At 31.2% G+C, this 19,223-nt stretch overlaps 1 protein-coding gene across 1 annotated transcript; it reads left to right on the top strand.

Annotated features, from left to right (window-relative positions):
* Positions 1-13,923: 13,923 nt before the first annotated feature.
* Positions 13,924-14,295, top strand: LOC130453177 (uncharacterized). The gene has a single exon (XM_056792787.1). The coding sequence runs from the start codon at positions 13,924-13,926 to the stop codon at positions 14,293-14,295; it is 372 nt and encodes a 123-aa protein (XP_056648765.1).
* The last annotated feature ends 4,928 nt before the right edge of the window (positions 14,296-19,223 follow it).

Raw genomic sequence — 19,223 nt, 5'->3', positions numbered from 1 at the left:
AATGTTACCCAAACCAACATGTCCACTTTTTCCGAAATAAAATGTGGGACATTGATAATTTAATGGAAAACAAGTGGAACCTCTAATAATAAATTCAAGAGCTCATTCGTCCTCGTCGGAATCAGATTCCGAATTAGATTTAATAAAAATTCATACGCCCTTACATCCCTCTCAATCACCTTTTTTGAAAACAAAGAGTTTATTCAGGAAAGGACTTGTGTTGTTTATAAAGATTATTATTATTATTATTTATATCGTTTTGTATGAATTTACTTTATAACCTTTGATACGTATTTGAATAAAACATATATATTTATAGATACTTTTAAAAAAATCAAGGCAACGTGTGAAATATGTAGTTTAGTTTAGTAGTTAACTAAGTGAACGAAGATTTCAATGTATGAATGCTATGCAATTGATAAATAAAAGTATTATTTATATGATATGATATTAAAATAAAGTATTTAAAATTCAAATAAAAATGTTAGTTTGAAAAAAGCATTTAAAATTAAATTCAAATTTGTCACTAAATACCTTTTAGTGTTGTGTATGGTGTGATTCAGGCTTACAATTTCTCTCTCACGCACTATGCACGTGATTACTCTCTGTAATGAGCGGCTCGCCTATATATCCTAATGAAAATATTCATACTTCAAGGAGATGATTCTCAGTTTCACACAAATAAATATTCTTATTGTCTTCAGCTTCTGAAGAATATAACTTGGTTATCGCAACGCACGTCAGACGGTATCATGGTGAGTGTTGATGTAGTGGTAGTTCAGTATGAATATCACCAACTATTCCAGAATTTGCAATGTAGTATACTAGTAGTAGTATAATAAATTTATCGACTTAATAGATGATACTTCAGTAGATATTACGTATTGCTGAAGGAATTTCACGTAATGATAATACCTTTGTGTGTTCACAATTCCAAGAAGAAATTACTTGAGAGTACCTACTTGAAGAATAGAATGGAATTTTTGAACCATTGATGTCATTCAAACTGAACACATTACCACTACACCAAAACTCACAATAACACCGTCTGACGCGCATCTCGTTAACCAAGTTATCGTCTTCAGAGATCAAAGTTGAGCAGACACTTATAAACTTGACCTACCTATTCATACATTAAATGGAAACAGAGGGCCTATTCTTCCTAGATCACTTTACAGTTTATTAGTTAATAAATGAATGTTAAATTTCCCGCTAGTAAAGTTTTCGCTGTAGAAGGTTAATCGGTGAGAAAATTTTGAATAAATAGGTCGGTAAAGTTAATAAGTTTCAAGTTTCAGTATAACTTCAGTCTTTGGAGGCGATAACTTGATTTTCGGAGCGCTCGATGGACAGTGAATTTGTGAGTGTTGATTCAGTGATAGTATAAACTATGTATTCAGTAGGTACACTTGATAGATATTAATACCATCTTCCACCCTCCTCTATTCGTTTGATGAATTTATTGAAGCTGTTCCTTCCTCATATTATAGGTGTAACAAACAGAATTTGCGGAATCGTCAGAAACAATTCTATCTAACAGGTCCGTCAAAGGTCTAATGAATACCATAGAATGTATGAAATCTTTTGCTTAGATTACTCCGTTCCTACATTGGCCAAGAAATCGATGTATTTCCATCAAAGCAAAAGAACACTTGCTGCCTGTCACTATTCCGATGTTTTCTTCACCCTTGCCCGACATCCTGTTCATACCAGATACACAATCAATTTTAGTAGAACCAAAACTAGATTAGGAGCGTTTTCGTATTGGGATTATATCTTTGAATCATCTCGATATTGGATGCGATTAAAAAAATTATTTTTAGACAGATACAAATTTTGATAAAGACTGCAACAGGTCGAAACGTCAATTTTGTATCTATCAAACTAATTTTGAATCAACCTTGAATCAAGACGATTTGGAAGCATAGGCAAATCAAAATGCTTGATAAAATAGAAATTGAAAAAATATATATTACATTAGGGATGCCATTTCTGGTGGATTGATATGTCATGTGATAACCAGGAAAGTAGTTTTGCTCTCCTACGAGCAGGCAAAGAGTTTCAATTCATATATTTGAGTGACATTAGTGATGTATTTAGCCATGCTATTCGAATTTTATTGGTTACGAATGAGAGATTAGTTGATAATGATAACTGAGTTATTTGACAATCAGGGAAGGAAATGAATTACAGCTTGGTACAACACCCACCTGAGTTACATGTACCTGTAGTAGTGATGGGTGAAATAAATAATACACATGGATATTTAAACTGAGGTGAGTATATGAATAAAATCAATTCTATACAATACAATACTACAATACCCCATTCCAAGGAAAAATATACTTCATCGTAGTTTATATCTAAATTTGTCTTAATCACAGTGTTGTTGACAAAATCAAATACGCCAAATAAACCAAATGAATAAATAAAAAAGATTTCAAATCAAAAAATTATAACTTTTAAAAAAATTTTATGGAATTGGGCAATACTATAATTCCAACTGTTTCATTCCAGAACCATTTTCGAATTAGGGTGATTTCTGCAAAAACTAGACTTGAGACAAATTGGTATTTGAGACTAATTAAAATATAAAATATTGTTTTAAATTTATTCACCTGTCTCTCTAACTGCTCTTCAAATTCTGGTTTTTCCACCAAATACGTCTTGTACCTTTCGAAAAATTTGAGCAATTTTGAATAAGCGTCAATTTATTCCTAAATCTATATGCAGGCACTTCCAGGATCCTCCTGGCCAAAGACTATGGAAATATGTGTTCCTTTGGAGCACTACTTTAATGTAAATTGTCAAATCTCCAATTTCATCATCTTTATTTGGAAACCAAACATTCCTCCTAGCTAAACTATACTGGGTGTCCCACGACGAGTTAAAACTATCTGTATATGGCAAAATACAAATAGTAAAATTATGAAAATTTCTACGTTCAGGTTTTCGGATACGATTTTTTCAACTAAAATATTTTCAAAGATGGCCGACTTCCCGTAGAACCGACTGTAACTGTTATTTCAAATATAAATACATTTTTATCCAAAAACTTTTTTAGAAAAATGCATACTTTTTGGGTTATTAATTTTTTTGTGAAAAGTTTGACCGTTGTAGACCATTATAATAGTTTCTGATCGGTTGCTTCTAGCAAGGTCAGAAGTATTTGAATCTATGTTGAAAAATTTTTCATTTTATACAGGGTGTTTATAAAAAGTGTTCAAAGTTTAACTTCATAAATATCAAATTTCTTTATTTTTGTACATAGAATTACGTTTTAATTTTCTATGTATACTTTTAGTAGGCTTTGTAGTAAATGACACTTTTTTAACTGTTATTAGTCAATTGTTGGTACTTTCGAAAAGTGTTAAAATGGCTCTTTCTCGATTTAATGACGAAGATTATGTAAATTTGCTTTTAATACATGGTGAATGATACAAAGTTGTTACAAGAACATGTAATTTATTTGCAAAAGTTGATCGAATTAAACTAATTATTGATTTGCATCTGCATCTCTAAAAATTTACAGAAAATATTTAATATGTGGATAACTACAAGGTTTAGGTATACATGAATTTGCCTTATTTCTCACCCCTGAATGCATTAAAATAAAAATAACCGGTAATTCTATTTAAAAAAAATTGATATTTATAAAGTTAAACTTTCGACATTTTTTATACACACCCCGAATGAAATGAAACATTTTTCAACATAGATTCAAATACGTCTGATTTTACCCAAAGCAACCGAATAGGAACCAACCACCAAACAATAATATACGTAATATACATTTTTCAAATTGATAACAGTCATTTTAGATAATACATATTTCTCTTCTACCTCATTCCCATATATAACAACCTAACCCAATCTAAATTATTAACATTCAATGTTTATCATAATTCAACCTACAAAAAAATTCAATTTCATTCATAATGTTTCCAAAAAAAATGTACCGTCACTTATAACGCTCTTTCGAATCTATCTTAAAATTTGAAGAATTAAAAAAATAATTTGAGAAGTATCAACAATCAACAAACTTTATATTCATGTTGCATATATGAATATTGATATTTGAATTTGAATTTGATGATTTTCGAAAGACAAAATCTCAACACACCACTATTTTCGATTTTAAAATGAATAATTTTTGATATTGTTGTACTTTTATACGTATTTTTACATTGTACTTTGACCATAACTTCTTTTCCCTATGATGAATACACATTTCAAGTGAAAATTGCCATTGTTCCAGATACTTTATAATTGGGAGTAACTGAACGGCAAAATAGATTGAACAAAGTCCAAAATTTGATTTGAGTTGATCCATACATAATCAGCAAGCATAGGAGATATCCAGGATTCCAAAAATCTGTTGTTTTATGTTCTTCAATCTGTGTGGATGAAACCTATAATTTACTCGATAAATAAATTTTTTTGGAATATCTTCAAAAAATTGATAATGCACATTTCCATTTCGTGAAAAATTATATTACGGAGAAATGAATCTCAGATATTGAAGCAAATTAATTATTTGAAGAATGGAATAATTTTCTTCCCATGAAATAATTTCTTCGTATTTATCTTCGAGCAAATTTCGTGTCTTTTTGATCTGTTTTATATGAATAATTTTCTATCATTATTTTATTGGGATTTGAGAGTTGTTTCCGAAATTTTACATCAAGACTCTATTTCGTTGCTCTGCTTATTCTCTCTGCATTATAATTTTGAACTTATGAAATCAACTGTTGTTGATTGATGAACTCCTTTTTCACTTTTGATTTCCATATATTTCGACTTTTTTTTTGTTTTATTCTCAATACTTTCTCAGTATTTCATTTAAAGTATTAAGCAAATTGAAGTTTCATGTATATCATTAAGCAATACTTGTTTCATGTGAATAATCAATCCTTTTCTATTCTATTGATATTTGAGTTTTTTCTCTGGAGTTCTGAATAACGCTTTCCTTTGATTTGTATTTGTGTGCTTATATCTAACTTAACATGTATGAGGAATTTTCTTTCCTAATTTGCTTGGGTGATATTGAAATATCAGTGATTCAAATCACGATAATTTTGCAAATAAATAATCTTGCTAATATATTTCAACTAATTGGATAATGTTTTTCTAACATAAGATTTCACATTAAATCAGGTATTTGTTATCATTTCCTGTTTTTTCGAAATCCTACTCGTTATTCTCTAAATATCTTATCGATTTGAAATTTTCTGTCCAAGTTTAGCAAAATGACTCCCAGAATTCCGTAAGCCGCTTCAATCAAAGGTTCTAGTTATATTTTGATGTCCGAAAATATGTTTTTAAAATTTATTAAACTCAAAATTACAATATTTTTATAAAGTTGAATGAACATAATTAATTTCACAAGCGAATTAACTACAATTCATTGCTAAGTGTTTACACTAATCCTATTTTATATTAAAATAAATGCTGACACTTAATTACTAGAATAATTCAGATTTTTTTCATGTAAGTTTCTATCTTTTTTTTTAGTATTTTTTGCTTTTCTGCCTCATCCCGACTTTCTTATACCTGCCTCAACACGCCGAAAGTTATAGTGAATTGTTTGTCTGGAGATTCCTATTCTCAAAAAGTGATTAACCATAAAGGATTTCTTCAGATCTTGCTTTTTTCAAGACATTTAACAACTGCTAAATTACGATGAACAATTATTAGCATTCTCAGTCAACGCCCAATTTATTTGTCCTCACACCTTTACATAAAAGAGTTCGGAGGATATTTTTTTTTCTCATTCCTTTTAGTTATTAGTTCCTGTTGAACTTTTTTGTCATTTTATTCTCGATACTCTCTCAGTTTTCCATATAAAGTATTGAGCAAATTAAAGTTTCATGTTTATCATAGAGCAATTTCCGTATCTTTTTGATCCGTTTCATGTGAATAATCCTTTTCTATTCTATTGAGATTTGAGTTTTTTCTCTGGAGTTCCGAATAACGCTTTCTTTTGATCTTGTATTTGTTTGCTGTTGCTAATTTGACAAGTTTGAAGAATTTTCTTTCATAATTTGCTTCTGTGACATTGAAATATCAGTGATTCAAATCACGATAATTTTGTGAATATCTTTAAGGAGATTAAACTTGCTTATATATTTCGGTTAAATGAATAATGCTCTCCTGGTATAGGATTTCACATTTAATTACGGATTTGTTATCATTTCCTTTTTTTTTTTCAAAATTCTACTCGTTATTCTCTAAATTTTGTATATTGGTGTTATTAGTATAAGATATCTGCAAATGATAGTATTGTTCAAATTAAGTGTGAGTGAATGCAAGAAAGACGAGTGAAACCTAAAAACGACATGATATGACTTTTGCTTTTGTTTGAATCAAGTGAAAGTTAACGCTAGAGGGACACATAAAACTGTAACTGATTGGTTTACTTTATATTTTTGTGCTAGGGAGTTTGTTTGCGTAGTATAAGAGTTTTTAACAATGTAAGAGGGTGCTTTTCCTATGAAAATTGAGGCAATTTTTATTTCCATCCAACGGAGAGTTCAAAGAGAAGTTCTGATTTCTGTTTGAGATATGATATATGCCAGTATTTTCAGTTCTTAATCGTTAACATTCAAGAATCATATTCTCTGAATGAAAAAAATGTCCGATGACTTTTTTTAGGAATTCATTATTGTATTCTTAAAAATAAAATGGGTGTGGGGACAAAAAAATCTGTACAAATTGTTTGTTTTAATCCAATTATTTGTACTTTTCTATACGAAACAATAGTTACCACACTAAAATTATACAAATTGTTTCAATTCCATCATAAACCTTCAATTGGTCTCAGTTGAGGCATATTAGGAACATTCCTAGAATTGCCATATCTGACCAAAACACAAAATTACCTTTTCCTTTATGGAACTGTATCAGTCTAGATCTAGCACACTCTTTTTCATATATTTTAGCGGTTCAGAATTTCCAGAAGGACAAATATATGCTAAGAATGACCACTAGAAGATATCGCCAACCATACTAACGATTTGACCTTTCTGAGTCTTTCGAAATACACTTCTGAATTCACTTCCTCGCCTCAATGATAAGTCTTATCATTCGCTGTTCACTTCCGCCAACAGTAAAATATGACTCGTCGGCGATAATGATTTCCAAACTTTAGTGGGCGAAAACTCGTTGTTACTGAGATTTCTAGGTTTTGATTTTGTTCCATTTGGTGCTTCTCAGATTGTTTCGCTGTCGATTTTCTTGATTTTTGAGCTTCATTATGTTCCTTGTAACATGCCATTTGGCTTGTTATGGTTCTCTTTGAACAATTTGAATATTTTCTTTCCTCGTTGTGTGGCATAACAGTCACTTATCGACCTCCCATATCTTTGAGTGTTTTTAGAAGTAACAGATTTTTAATACAAGTTTTGTACCGATTCAGACCAAGAAAACATCTTGTTGTCAGAATATTTCCATCTTCTTCCAAAATTCTTCCTTATAACAGGATTTTATGATGAAATAGGGAGAGACTAGGTTGCAAAAGGTCTTTCACTGAAAATTGTAATTTTCAGTTTGGAGCCTCAGATTACCTGAAGCTTTTTCATATATTCTGCAAATTGTCTCACAATCCTGACACAAATGATATCAATAAATAGGAAAAAACATAATGATAGTGACATTTTTTATCGGTCTCTAAATCGTTATCTCCAAAATGTTCTTTGATAATGCTATATTATAGAATGTATATCAGAAAAAGGTCTACACAATCTTTTATTAACTACTATTCATAATTAATGAGTTTAAACTCTTTATCAGTACCCAATATCAATGTTATTTTCTTTTTTGTTATTTATCATCTCACAATTTTACATGGTTCTAATTTCAGTTATATTGGTTGCCATTCTCATCCTAATAACAATCTCAACGTACATGTGTCAAAAATATTCTAAAAGAAAGTTTCTACTTTGAGAACGTCAACTACAACCATTTTGTAATTGGATTAGCAGGTGACTTATTTACAGAGAAGATCAGAACAGAGAGAAAGACCAGGCAAACTGAATTAAAGCCACTTAACTTCAGCCTGGAAAAGTGCGGATACGTTTTACCCCGGAAAGATTTCCTTGATTCTATCTGGTATAAATTCAGGATTAAGTTACTGCGAAATGAGGATACATACGAAGAGAAAATTATTCCAATGAATACTTTTAATCCAGATGCTAGTAGTTTCAAGAATAATTGACAATAGAAGATAAATTGAGAAATGAAAAAAAATAAGAAAATTTCATTAGACTGCATCATTATTCATTATTTATGACGACAAGCCTTCCCAACTTTTGGTAAGCAATAAAATTGAAAAAAAGTTAATCTACATTCGACACATTTCTATAAATCAACGGTCTCTTCAGATAATTATTCGTGTTTTGATAGGAATAGTAGTGTAAGGATAATATGATAGAATATTTGATAAAAAACTAACAATTCTACTAATTATGTGATATTTTTTGCTTCCTCAAATACATTCCATTTGTGAGTGATAGTTTCAGTTAGAACACACCCAAGTTGGACAACTTGTTTTATTAACGGGGAATAACCGCTTACGTAACTATTTTTGGAAGTTGAATGATGCTCAACATTGTATGAGACACGTTTATAAGTTTTCCAACTGGTGTTCCCGCTTTCCTCTGCGTCGATTGAATTAATGTTGTTTTTACCTTTTAATCTATCTTGGTAGTTTCCTGGTGGAAGGTTCCCATAGCAGTTCAATATTGATTTTTTCTACTTTTTGTTATACTTTCGTTTCTCTAAGTTTGTTTATATTCATTTTTATTTTTCCCAGTAGCAGACTATGTTCACTGCCCCCGTTGGCCAAATTCAAAGTTCTAATTTCCAGTATTTGCGACTGGTGTATATTTTGCGAAAGAGATAGTGAAACGAATGTTACTGTTATTTAACAAATCCAAATATAAAATGAAAAATTCCAACCATTCATAAAACTAGTTGCCCGCCTAATGATGCTGTTCGGCATCATTGAAGCAAATGCTTTTTTGGCGACGTAGCTTGACATAATCATTATTATTTTTTATTTAAAGTAAACTTCAACTCTCTCGGAATAAAAATATAGAGTTTTAATTTTTAGTACTATCAACCTAACCTAACCTAACATTCTCGTGGTGTACTTTGAGTGCAAAAATCGTGAATATTTTACAGCCAAAATTGTCTAAGAAAAATTTTTTCGCATGAGGATTATTTTAGTTTTATTCTATTATTTTTTTTCTTATGGGAGGGGGGCTCGGTAAAATGGCTCATTTTGCTATAAAAGTGTGTTTTTTCCAATATAATTTCAGGGTAAATAATATGAAAATTTAATGAAAAACCTTTTTTTATTGAATTCCAAGATTAATATTGAATTTGAAGTGATAAAATATTCATTTGTAACAAAGTATTGAATTCATCTCTCATATCTCCAAAACGAAGCGAGATATCAAAAAATTTCATTCCTAATTTTCGACTTATTTTGACCTGTTAAATCGCGGCGCCAAGGAAATTGTACTCTTCAAAGCAACCAAACAGAAACCATTTTCATATATGCAAGTGTATCCTCGTAAAATATAATGTATATGGGTCTGCAACGGTCAAAACTTCTACAAAAAAATAAATTACTCAAGAAGTATGCATTTTTAGAAAAAATTTTTGAGCTAAATGTATACTAAAATTTTATGTAGATTCCAAAAATGTATCAATATACAGGATGTTCCATTAAAAATAACAAAGTCACAGTTGAAAAAATCGTATCCGAAAACTCAAATGTAGAAATTTTCATGATTTCACTATTAGTATTTTGCAATATACAGATAGTTTAAACTCGTTGTGAGACACCCTGTATAATAAGTTCATGTTTATAGTGTTCCGATTTAAACTTGATGTGATCTTATTAACAAAAGAAATTCTTCACAAAATCCATTGTAATAAAATTTTACGACATAATCACTTACCAAAAAGTTACTCGTCATCCGTGAATCGTTATTCACAAATTTTGTTTGAAAAACATCAAAGTATTCCGCTGATCTTCACTATTTTGGAAAGGTATCTACATATCAAGTTCTATAGAATAACTGTGAATTTTGAATACAATTCCATATTTTTTTCCAGTTCACAGAATTTCAAAGATACGTAGTTTTATAATATATCTTTCCTTATTCATATGTACTAAACAGGGTGAGATTGAAGACATTTTCAATTTCGATAATATTATAAAATGTTTTTTTTTTCGAATCGATTATAGTTGAACTTCAACGATCTTCCGGGTGGAAATGTGGTACATGATTTTCTATGTGAGTAAACTCTTTTTCTTCCAAAGACAGAATATGTGAGAATCGAAGCTATGTGGATGCCAGTCTCTACCTACATACTGCACCTCGCGTTGGTTTCTTTTGTATCCTGAACTGACTATGCGCCTGACACTGCATGAAAAAGTTTTCAATTTCCCAAGAGCGCCCTTCGGTGAATTTTTTGAGCTCTTCTCTTTGCAATATCCTGTCTGCATTCTTCACAAATATAATATGTCGATTTCTTTGCTACTCTTATTGAATAATTAACTGAGTAATTCAGTGTTATACAAGTTACTTCTCAGATTTATATCTCATAATTGTTCAATTATTACATTAAAGTCTGTATTTCTTTGTTTATATAGAATCCATAATTTATAGTTATCCGGTCCATTACGTGACTCCGTTTCTTGGTTTCTCTAGTCCTGCTCTCAATTCAATTGGTTTCAAATCACATTTCAGAAAGCTGTATTGAAAGCTGAATGATTTCTCGGAAGCACTGTCCTTTGCATTATCTCTATTATTATTCCATGATTACTCCATTACTCCAGTCAATATCTATTGTCACAGATTGATCCACTTTTCCTGGGCATAATTTTTTGTAGTGTGATAGCAGATGTTGTGATCTTTCGATCCTAATCTCACCATGAGCTCTTGTGGTTAATTTGGAGCCGTAATCTCAGATCTTTAATCGATTTTACAGGATTTATGAATAAATATTTTTTTTTGAAAATTATATTCTACCTACTCATTTGTCCTTTTGCAATAATCGGCTAGATTTGTTGTACAACCTATTTTGTATTACACACATAATAATGTGAAATATGTTGAGAAAAAGAGCTGAGAAATCTGACAGAAATTCATAATTATATATCAAAAATTTTACTTCAAATATAAATTAAATATATTGGTAATTGCCTCTTGTTTGCATGATGGTTGGTTCCCAATTTGTATTCACTAAAGTAGGTGTCCTGGAATTATCAACAAAAGTTTTTGACTATTTTGCTCTATAGGTTGTTTTTACTCACAAAAAAACTCATCAAGAAATTTCCAATGTAGAATGTGTCTTTAATTGTTGTTATTTATTTTCTTTGATCAAGTTGAAAGTAACTTGATGAAGTATGACAGTCTTGGTGAATTGCTTCTGGTTGAATCCCTTCTGAACTTTGAAATAGATAATGTTAGGATACAGCCAAAGTTTATAAGTCAAACTTGTCTAAAATAAACGGAATCAAAACAATCATATTTGTTCGCTAATTTTTTATTTCCGAATTTCCAGTACCATTCAAGGCTCTTTTTCTCCTTGAGTTTAATTTGGATAATAGTAGGAATTATGCGGCTTTTTCATTTTTCTTTAGTTTCTACATAATTCTAATCATGCTGGACTTCTTCTTTTGTTTCGTTGATTCAAGATTATCTCCTATTCTTCTTTTAAAACTAAAAGAAGAATACCTCGAAACTAGGTCTTTCTTAAGGTTTATTCCACATCTTGGGTCACGTCTGTTCCCCCTATTGTTATTTTCCTCTTTTTGCACGTGTTATATCATACCCATACATTTTGTCTCATTCATGATGCTCAAAGAGTATTTTGGCAAGAGTACAATGAACTGAATTTTTATGCGTAGATAGTTAAGTGAATAATGTAACGAAAATATCTATTGTCCCTTATAAATTCTAAAGATCTCCATGACGTAATTGTTCTGAATTATAATGATCTCAAGCTGAACGTTTCCAAAATTTGCTGCACAGCTCGACTTTCAAGTAATATCGTGGCAAAGTGATTTCGAGAGTTTTATTAATTCATAAATATAGTAAAAATTGTACTATATCATGTCTTTCAATAATTTTCTACAGTAAAAGTCCTCTAGTTCTCAAGTATTCAGAGGGTAAGCTAAGTTCATACCTCATGAATATCAGATTATATATTCCAATATGTCGTTTTTAGAGAAATTTTTGTTCTCGTTTTTCGTTTTTTCCAGCTTACTCTTTAATATAGCCAAAAGAAAATTCAGCAGAACAATAGCTATAAACTATGAAGTGCTTCATTATAAATGATATGGAATATACTCGTACATGGAGCAGCATGGAAAAACCGTGAGGTATAATTCAAGGAAGATGTATTTAATAATTTATATTACGAAATCTAGAAATAAATGGAAATTCTCCCTTTAATTCAAATAAACTCAATAAATTGGTTATTTCGAAAATTCGATGGTGCCCATGAATAGAATTGTTCGAATTAACCCCGAGGGTCAGATAATATACTCTTAAAAACTGAAATGAATTCAGACCGCGGACAATCATCAAATTATGTTTATAAAATAAATAGAACAATTGAGAAGAATAACGAAACAATGTGTGTATTGAAACAAGTCTCGACTTATTTACTATTAATTCAATATTAGTTCAGGCCTTAATAATACCCATTAATAACGGCACTGATTAATTAATCAATAATCACTGCTGTCGGTTGCCTTCATGACTGATGTTATATTTATTTGAGACAAAAAATTGATTTTTTCTACGTCCATTATAATATTCACGTTTTTGTTTCATGCATTCATGCAGAAAATGTGAAAATCCAGTGAACAGTATTTGAAGGAATATAATTCTTTTATGGAGTGGCGTACTAAAAAAGGCATAAACAGCTTGACAGGAAAAGTGTTACTAGCTTACTTTGAAACTAAATCCAAAATATTCAACGTTGTTTTACTGTTACTGGTGAAATATCTAATAATAGATCAAATGTCAAAACAGATCATTTCTTTTTGGAGCATAGGAGTGAAAAATGCAAAACCCATGTTGTTGGTATCAATACTTTTTCAAAAAATTACTTCACTCACTTGCCGCATAAATATTTATTTCATAATTTTAGCATGTGAAACAATACTAAATTTTAATATATTCAATTTAGTTCAGCAATGGAAGTTGGAATAAAAAAATGAATAATATACAATCTGCTGCACAAGAAGCCTTGCGAATACGCGTCATAACACTTTATAAGGAGGAAAATAAGAGAACACCATGGTTTACAAAATAAGTGGAAGATAAATGCAGAGAAAAACGGGATGCTTATTTGAAGTTCAAAATGCAATGAAACCCAGAGTCCCAAGAACAATACAGACCGATCCGAAATGAGACTAATCTACTAATAAGACTGACAAAAGATGAATATTGATAACGATTCTCCAAAAGATGAGAGAGTGATTTTTTTGGTGCTCAAAAACAAATGTAGCGTTTCCTGCCGACACAGCGAAAGGAAATAACAAAATTTGCATAAAATAACAAAATACCTCAAGAAGAATGGGAAACATATCTGACAGAATTATTTGATAGAAACGACAACCATAAACATATTAATATACCACAAATAAGAAGAGAATTACATATCAGTCAGAAATAAGTACAAAAAGCCCTTGAAGCTCTGAAAAACGAGCTACTAAGATACGGAGGAGATACTTTAACAATATCACTTACCAATCTGATCCAAAAAATTATACTGCACTGCAAGATACCTGAGAGATGGAGAATCAATATAATGATAACAATGTTTATAAAAGGATATAAAAAGTGCCCAAATAACTATCGCATGATAATTTCTAAAGAACCTATATGACGCAAGATGGAAATTGATGGTCATGTAATACAACAAGTACTGAAATTTAGATATTTAGGAATAGACATAACGAGCTATGGAGATGTCGAGAATGAAGTGCGACAGCAGGTCGTCAAAACAAACAAAGTAGCAGGATGCCTCAACAGCACTATTTGGGTAGATAAACATCTCACAAAAGAAACAAAAAGCAGAATATATGAAACAACAATTAGTCTTATAATGACATACACTGCAAAGACAAGAACCGATGCAACTAAGACAAAAATACTATTAGAGATAACAGAAATGAAAGTACTCAGGAAAATAGCAGGGAAAATAACACTTTTAGATAGAGAAAGTAGTGAAAACAAGAATGGAATAGTCACATTAGCAGAATGACAAGAGGAAGACTAGTGCGTATCGCATGGGATAAATCGCCGGCAGAAGAAGTATTGGTCAACTAAGGAAGTGATGGTGTGACAATCTGGATCCAGGAGGCTGAAACTACAATGGAAATTTTACTAGACCAGATTTGAAGACGAGACCTACAGATTGAAGAAACAGAGCATTAACTTAACTGTCAGGGACATGAATGAGTTTGTGGTCTATTTAATCCTATCCTTAACGTACCATGGTTTTTGAAACAATTCAAAATTTGAAGTAGCTCTTGCTTGCTTGCTAGCTAATGAATTTGATTCCATTCTGTCAACATTATTGTGTGTTTATACGAGTATTTCTCAGCGTTACGATTTTTTATTAAATTATGTTTAAAACCAACTAAAGATGGATAAAGAAAATTTAACACATCCAGCAACTAGAGAAGCTCTCGATGTTTCTTCATCAAATTTATTGCTGGAAAAGTTAAGAAAACTATGGAATATGGCATATGAATTTTGAGATGGCAAGAGGAATTATTAATATTAATATAAACTATAAATAAATACCATTCTCTTGTAACATTAAATACCCAATATTTGTTAAACTAATACATCATATTGTATTGATTGATTGATGTTCATTATAATTTTCGATAACTATGTACTATGTTTGAATTAACAATAATTTATTGTATCAAATGATAAAACAATAATGTTTCTAATGATATAACAACATTTTTCCAACAAAAAATCAAAAATATTTAATAGTCGTGGATTAGTAGGATGAATGGTATTCCACTTGCGTATAATGAGTTATTTTATCCACTCTGTGATTTATGCCACTCGCTGGCGCTCGTAGTAGTAAACAACGCCTCGTCAATAATATCCTCCATTAAACACTCGTGAATAATATACTATTATACATTTTTAACTTGACCGCTAATTGTTGAAGTGTTATATAGTATGTAATCAAACCCAACTATATTGAAGATATGATTCATTTCCACCCTTTGCTCCCGATGGGGTTGCGTCCCTCCTTCCCACGTGAGTATACCTGAGCCTCATTTTTTTTTCAAAGTTTATCAAATGCCATCTGCTTAACAAGTTAAACACTAAACATTTTTGTTGGAGTCAAACTGACGTGTGAGGGTACTATTCCATTGAATAAGATACTGTTCTTATAATATTAAGTGATCTACTAACAAAACGTTTTCTATACTACTTGAGTGCTAATATTTATTTTCTGTATGGTGTTAGTACTAATATCCGGTTAAACAGTTCACTGTTATCTAGAAGAATTTCACCAAATGAACAATAGTTTTTTTCACTGTCGACACTTTCAGGTCACGATAAATAATCCTGTTTGGAATAAACCAAGCAGGATTTGTAATTGCTCTTAATACCTTGGATTGAAACCGTTCAATAATTGCGATGCTGCTATCTGATGCTGTGCCCCAAAGTTGAAGTCCTTAAGTACAGATAAGTCAAATGATAGCATTTTATGCGAGGAACTTGTTCGGAGGAATAATTGTGGTCTACGACCAAGCAACTAACAGTGTTTGCAGAAGTGTAAGCCCAGTTGTTTCCTTTTTTTCCATATATGTGTTCTACACGTTAATATGGTATCGAAATGTAAACCTAGATATTTAGTACTGTCTGCCTTTGGTATTAATTTGTTGTTCATAAAAATATTAGGCGTTCCACTACGGCATTTGGTAAAGATATTACAGTATTTTGATTTCCATTTGTTTACCCATTCTTGTGTTTTTGTAGGCTATGCTGAAGTAATTAAAACGATCATTTCGGTTTTTGGTCTTTGGCTAGTATCATCTGCGAAGGAGACCGTTAATGAACCATCATTTAATGGGAAATCAGCGGTAAGGAACGTGTATAAAATTGGGCCAACGACACTTCCTTGGGGAATGCCGCCATTTATTCTATGAATTTGGTAGTGTAGTCAACCTATGTTACTTGAAAGTGTCTTTCTTCGAGGTACGACTTTAAGACAATTTACAATGAATGGAAAATTTGGTTTTTAATAATATATAGTTTGAATAATAGTCCAGGTTGCCACATCTTGTCAAAGGCTTGATTAACATCTAAAAATGCAGCATTGCAATACCTTTTTTGTTGAATGATCTCTACAACTCTGTGCACTTGCTCGATAGTAGAGTGCTTTGTCCTGAATCCAAATTGATGGTTAGGAATTAAATATTTTTTGTTAATTTCTTCTTCTTTTTTCTTTTTGCAATCTATTTGTAATGATTTTTCCGCAATTTTAGTCATAACCGGTAATAGGCTAATAGGTCTTCAGGATGCAATTTCATTAGGAATTTATTTTGGTTTATTAATTAAGATGATGTTTCCACTGTGCTGGAAAATAACTTACTTCCTTTATTGCATTGATGATTTGTGTCAACATTGCTTGTTTGCTTCCTTGGCAGTTGTTTAATTATCTCACCTCACACTCATCTGATATAATATGAAACATACACTGTTAGTTACAAATCATGGAAAAGAGATCAAAACAAACAATTTTAAGAAGCCTGTATGAATAATACTTATATACAAGGTCTAGCTAGTAAATAACAAGACTGCGCGCCTAGAGGACGTCCTAGACGGGTGGGGTAAAAAACGAGTAGTGCGTTGAATATCTAAAGCACGTCCTAGAATACGTTTCCGTCACTATTTTTGTATTTATGCATTAGCGGTTCGAAACGAACGTTCTCGTGCTAAAAACCATGTGTGCCGAAAAACAGAAGCATTGTTTCAATCACAAATTTCTCGTTAAATTCAAAAAAACTCCGACTGAGTGCTATAAATTGTTGCAAGAGGCATTTGGGGACAATTTTCTATCTTTTGCACGTGTTTTTGAGTGGTGTAAGTGTTTTAGTGAGGTCGGAGTGAGCACTGAATATGACCAGCATCCAGGTCGCCCTGTAACTCTTGCGATGGAAGCGGTAAAGCAAAAAACGGCAGAGCTCCTAAAAGCACTCACCAAAGAAGACTTCCAGCACTGCTTTGATCAATGAAAAAAACGTATGGAAAGGTGTGTGGCGAGGGGAGCGCAGAGTATATTGAACGGGAGCATTCGAATGTAGAATAATTTTTATGATAAAACTCTTCTCCGTAATCAGTCTCGTTATTTAATAGCCAAACCTCGTATACAATATATAAATGTTATATATACAATACGTGAAAATGATAACAGGAAAATGTTTTTGGGAATACTATGTTATAATAAAAGAAAAAAGCTTATTGAAACTGTGTATGGTAAATGCCGATGGTGATAAACAACGAATTTCAAAATGGGTTTTTTCACTAACCATTTACAAAACGATCAAAGCACGAAAAAATATTCTTTGTTACCACCAACCAACCGACCAAGCCAGAAAAATCGATATATGGAGTTTTATGAAGCTACTTAACAATCTCTTTGAGATTTTTCAGTTTTGCTTTAGAATTTTCCATCAGTTCAATCTATGTCAATCGTTTTTACTATAATCTACTCACAATGTTCTTCCTTAATAAGTCAGTGATACTACTGTCCTCCTTCACAAAGTACCATATGTGAAGATAAGTAAATTACAATGAAGTGTTCCCTTGTGTCTTATGACTGAAAAAAGTTGAAATAAGGCTGCTATTTATCCATGAAGCTCATTCATCTAGTCCCATCACAATCAAGATTTCACTTTTTTACAGTTTGTCTCCTTTTTACTCATGCGATTGAACTGAATTACTTCCTCACCATTGTTAGCGGGACGAGTCTACAGGCAACAAGAGGGGCTAGCTTTACACATTTATAGTGATGTTATAATTCTCCGGTCACGACATTACAGCTACATTTTTTCAGCTATAAGTACTTTTTGGTAGAAATAGATCAAGCTTCAATCAGGTCGACTAAAAATTAAGTCATTGTGATTTGTGGTATTTCTATATGAATAGTCTGGATGAGACAGGAGAAATTAATTTTAATGCAATGAATTAGACACTTAAAAATTTCTTATGCTAAGCGCGTAGTATTTCTGCTGGTTTGAAAGTATTGTTGAGACTTTGATAAAGACTGGAGGCGTTCGAAATGTTAACTTATATTTCTTTTATCCACCTAATTTTCTGTCAAAATAAATCTTGAATCAAGACGATTTATCTAAAAAGTAGAGGTTGAAAAAATTTATATCAAGAAAAAAACTCATTATGAAAAATATAATGTTATCTTCATACCTTTGTAAACTTCATACCTTCATAATAATTGGCCTTATCAGGAGAACGGAGAGAAATATGCTAAGACATTGGATATAACAGATTTATTCAATATTTATTTAGTCAATCGATGAACTGTATTGAAAATATACTGGAACTTCAGAAAACTTAACATAAACGGAACAAAAACTGCGAGTATTGAATTGAGTAGTAAAGTTGAAATAAATCATAAATAGATAATATAAAACCTTATGATTAACATAATGATACATTGAACAAATTTAATTCTTCGTGAGAAAGCTTAATAGCGTGATGTTAGGGAATTGAATGAGCAGAACTTATGGTAGCAACTAGAGTAGAATTGCCAAATAAGAATATGTTGAAATATGCTCAAATACAATATTAGTTAGACAAACGAAATTAAGTTTGTTAAACTTAAGCTTTGGTTAAAAACTAGACAAAACAGAACCAAAGGCTTATTAGAATTTAGAAATAGATAGCCATTGTATAGAAGTAGTATTCTTCAAAGGATAAGTAGTGATAATGATTTATATCAGAACCAAGAAATTATTCACATGCAATTTACAGACAAAACTACCTTTATAGATGTGTGTACCGCTTCATTGAAAAATAATATGCACCCAAATAAATCTTCATCCTTAGATCATGCTATAGCATACGTGAGTTAATTTGTGAAATTTGAGTATCCATTTTCTTCCGACAGAAAAAACATGATCGATTAATAGCTAC

This window comes from Diorhabda sublineata, chromosome 2 (assembly GCF_026230105.1).
Source record: "Diorhabda sublineata isolate icDioSubl1.1 chromosome 2, icDioSubl1.1, whole genome shotgun sequence".
In the NCBI taxonomy this organism is placed as follows: domain Eukaryota; kingdom Metazoa; phylum Arthropoda; class Insecta; order Coleoptera; family Chrysomelidae; genus Diorhabda; species Diorhabda sublineata.
This window is presented reverse-complemented; position numbering and strand designations above follow the sequence as displayed.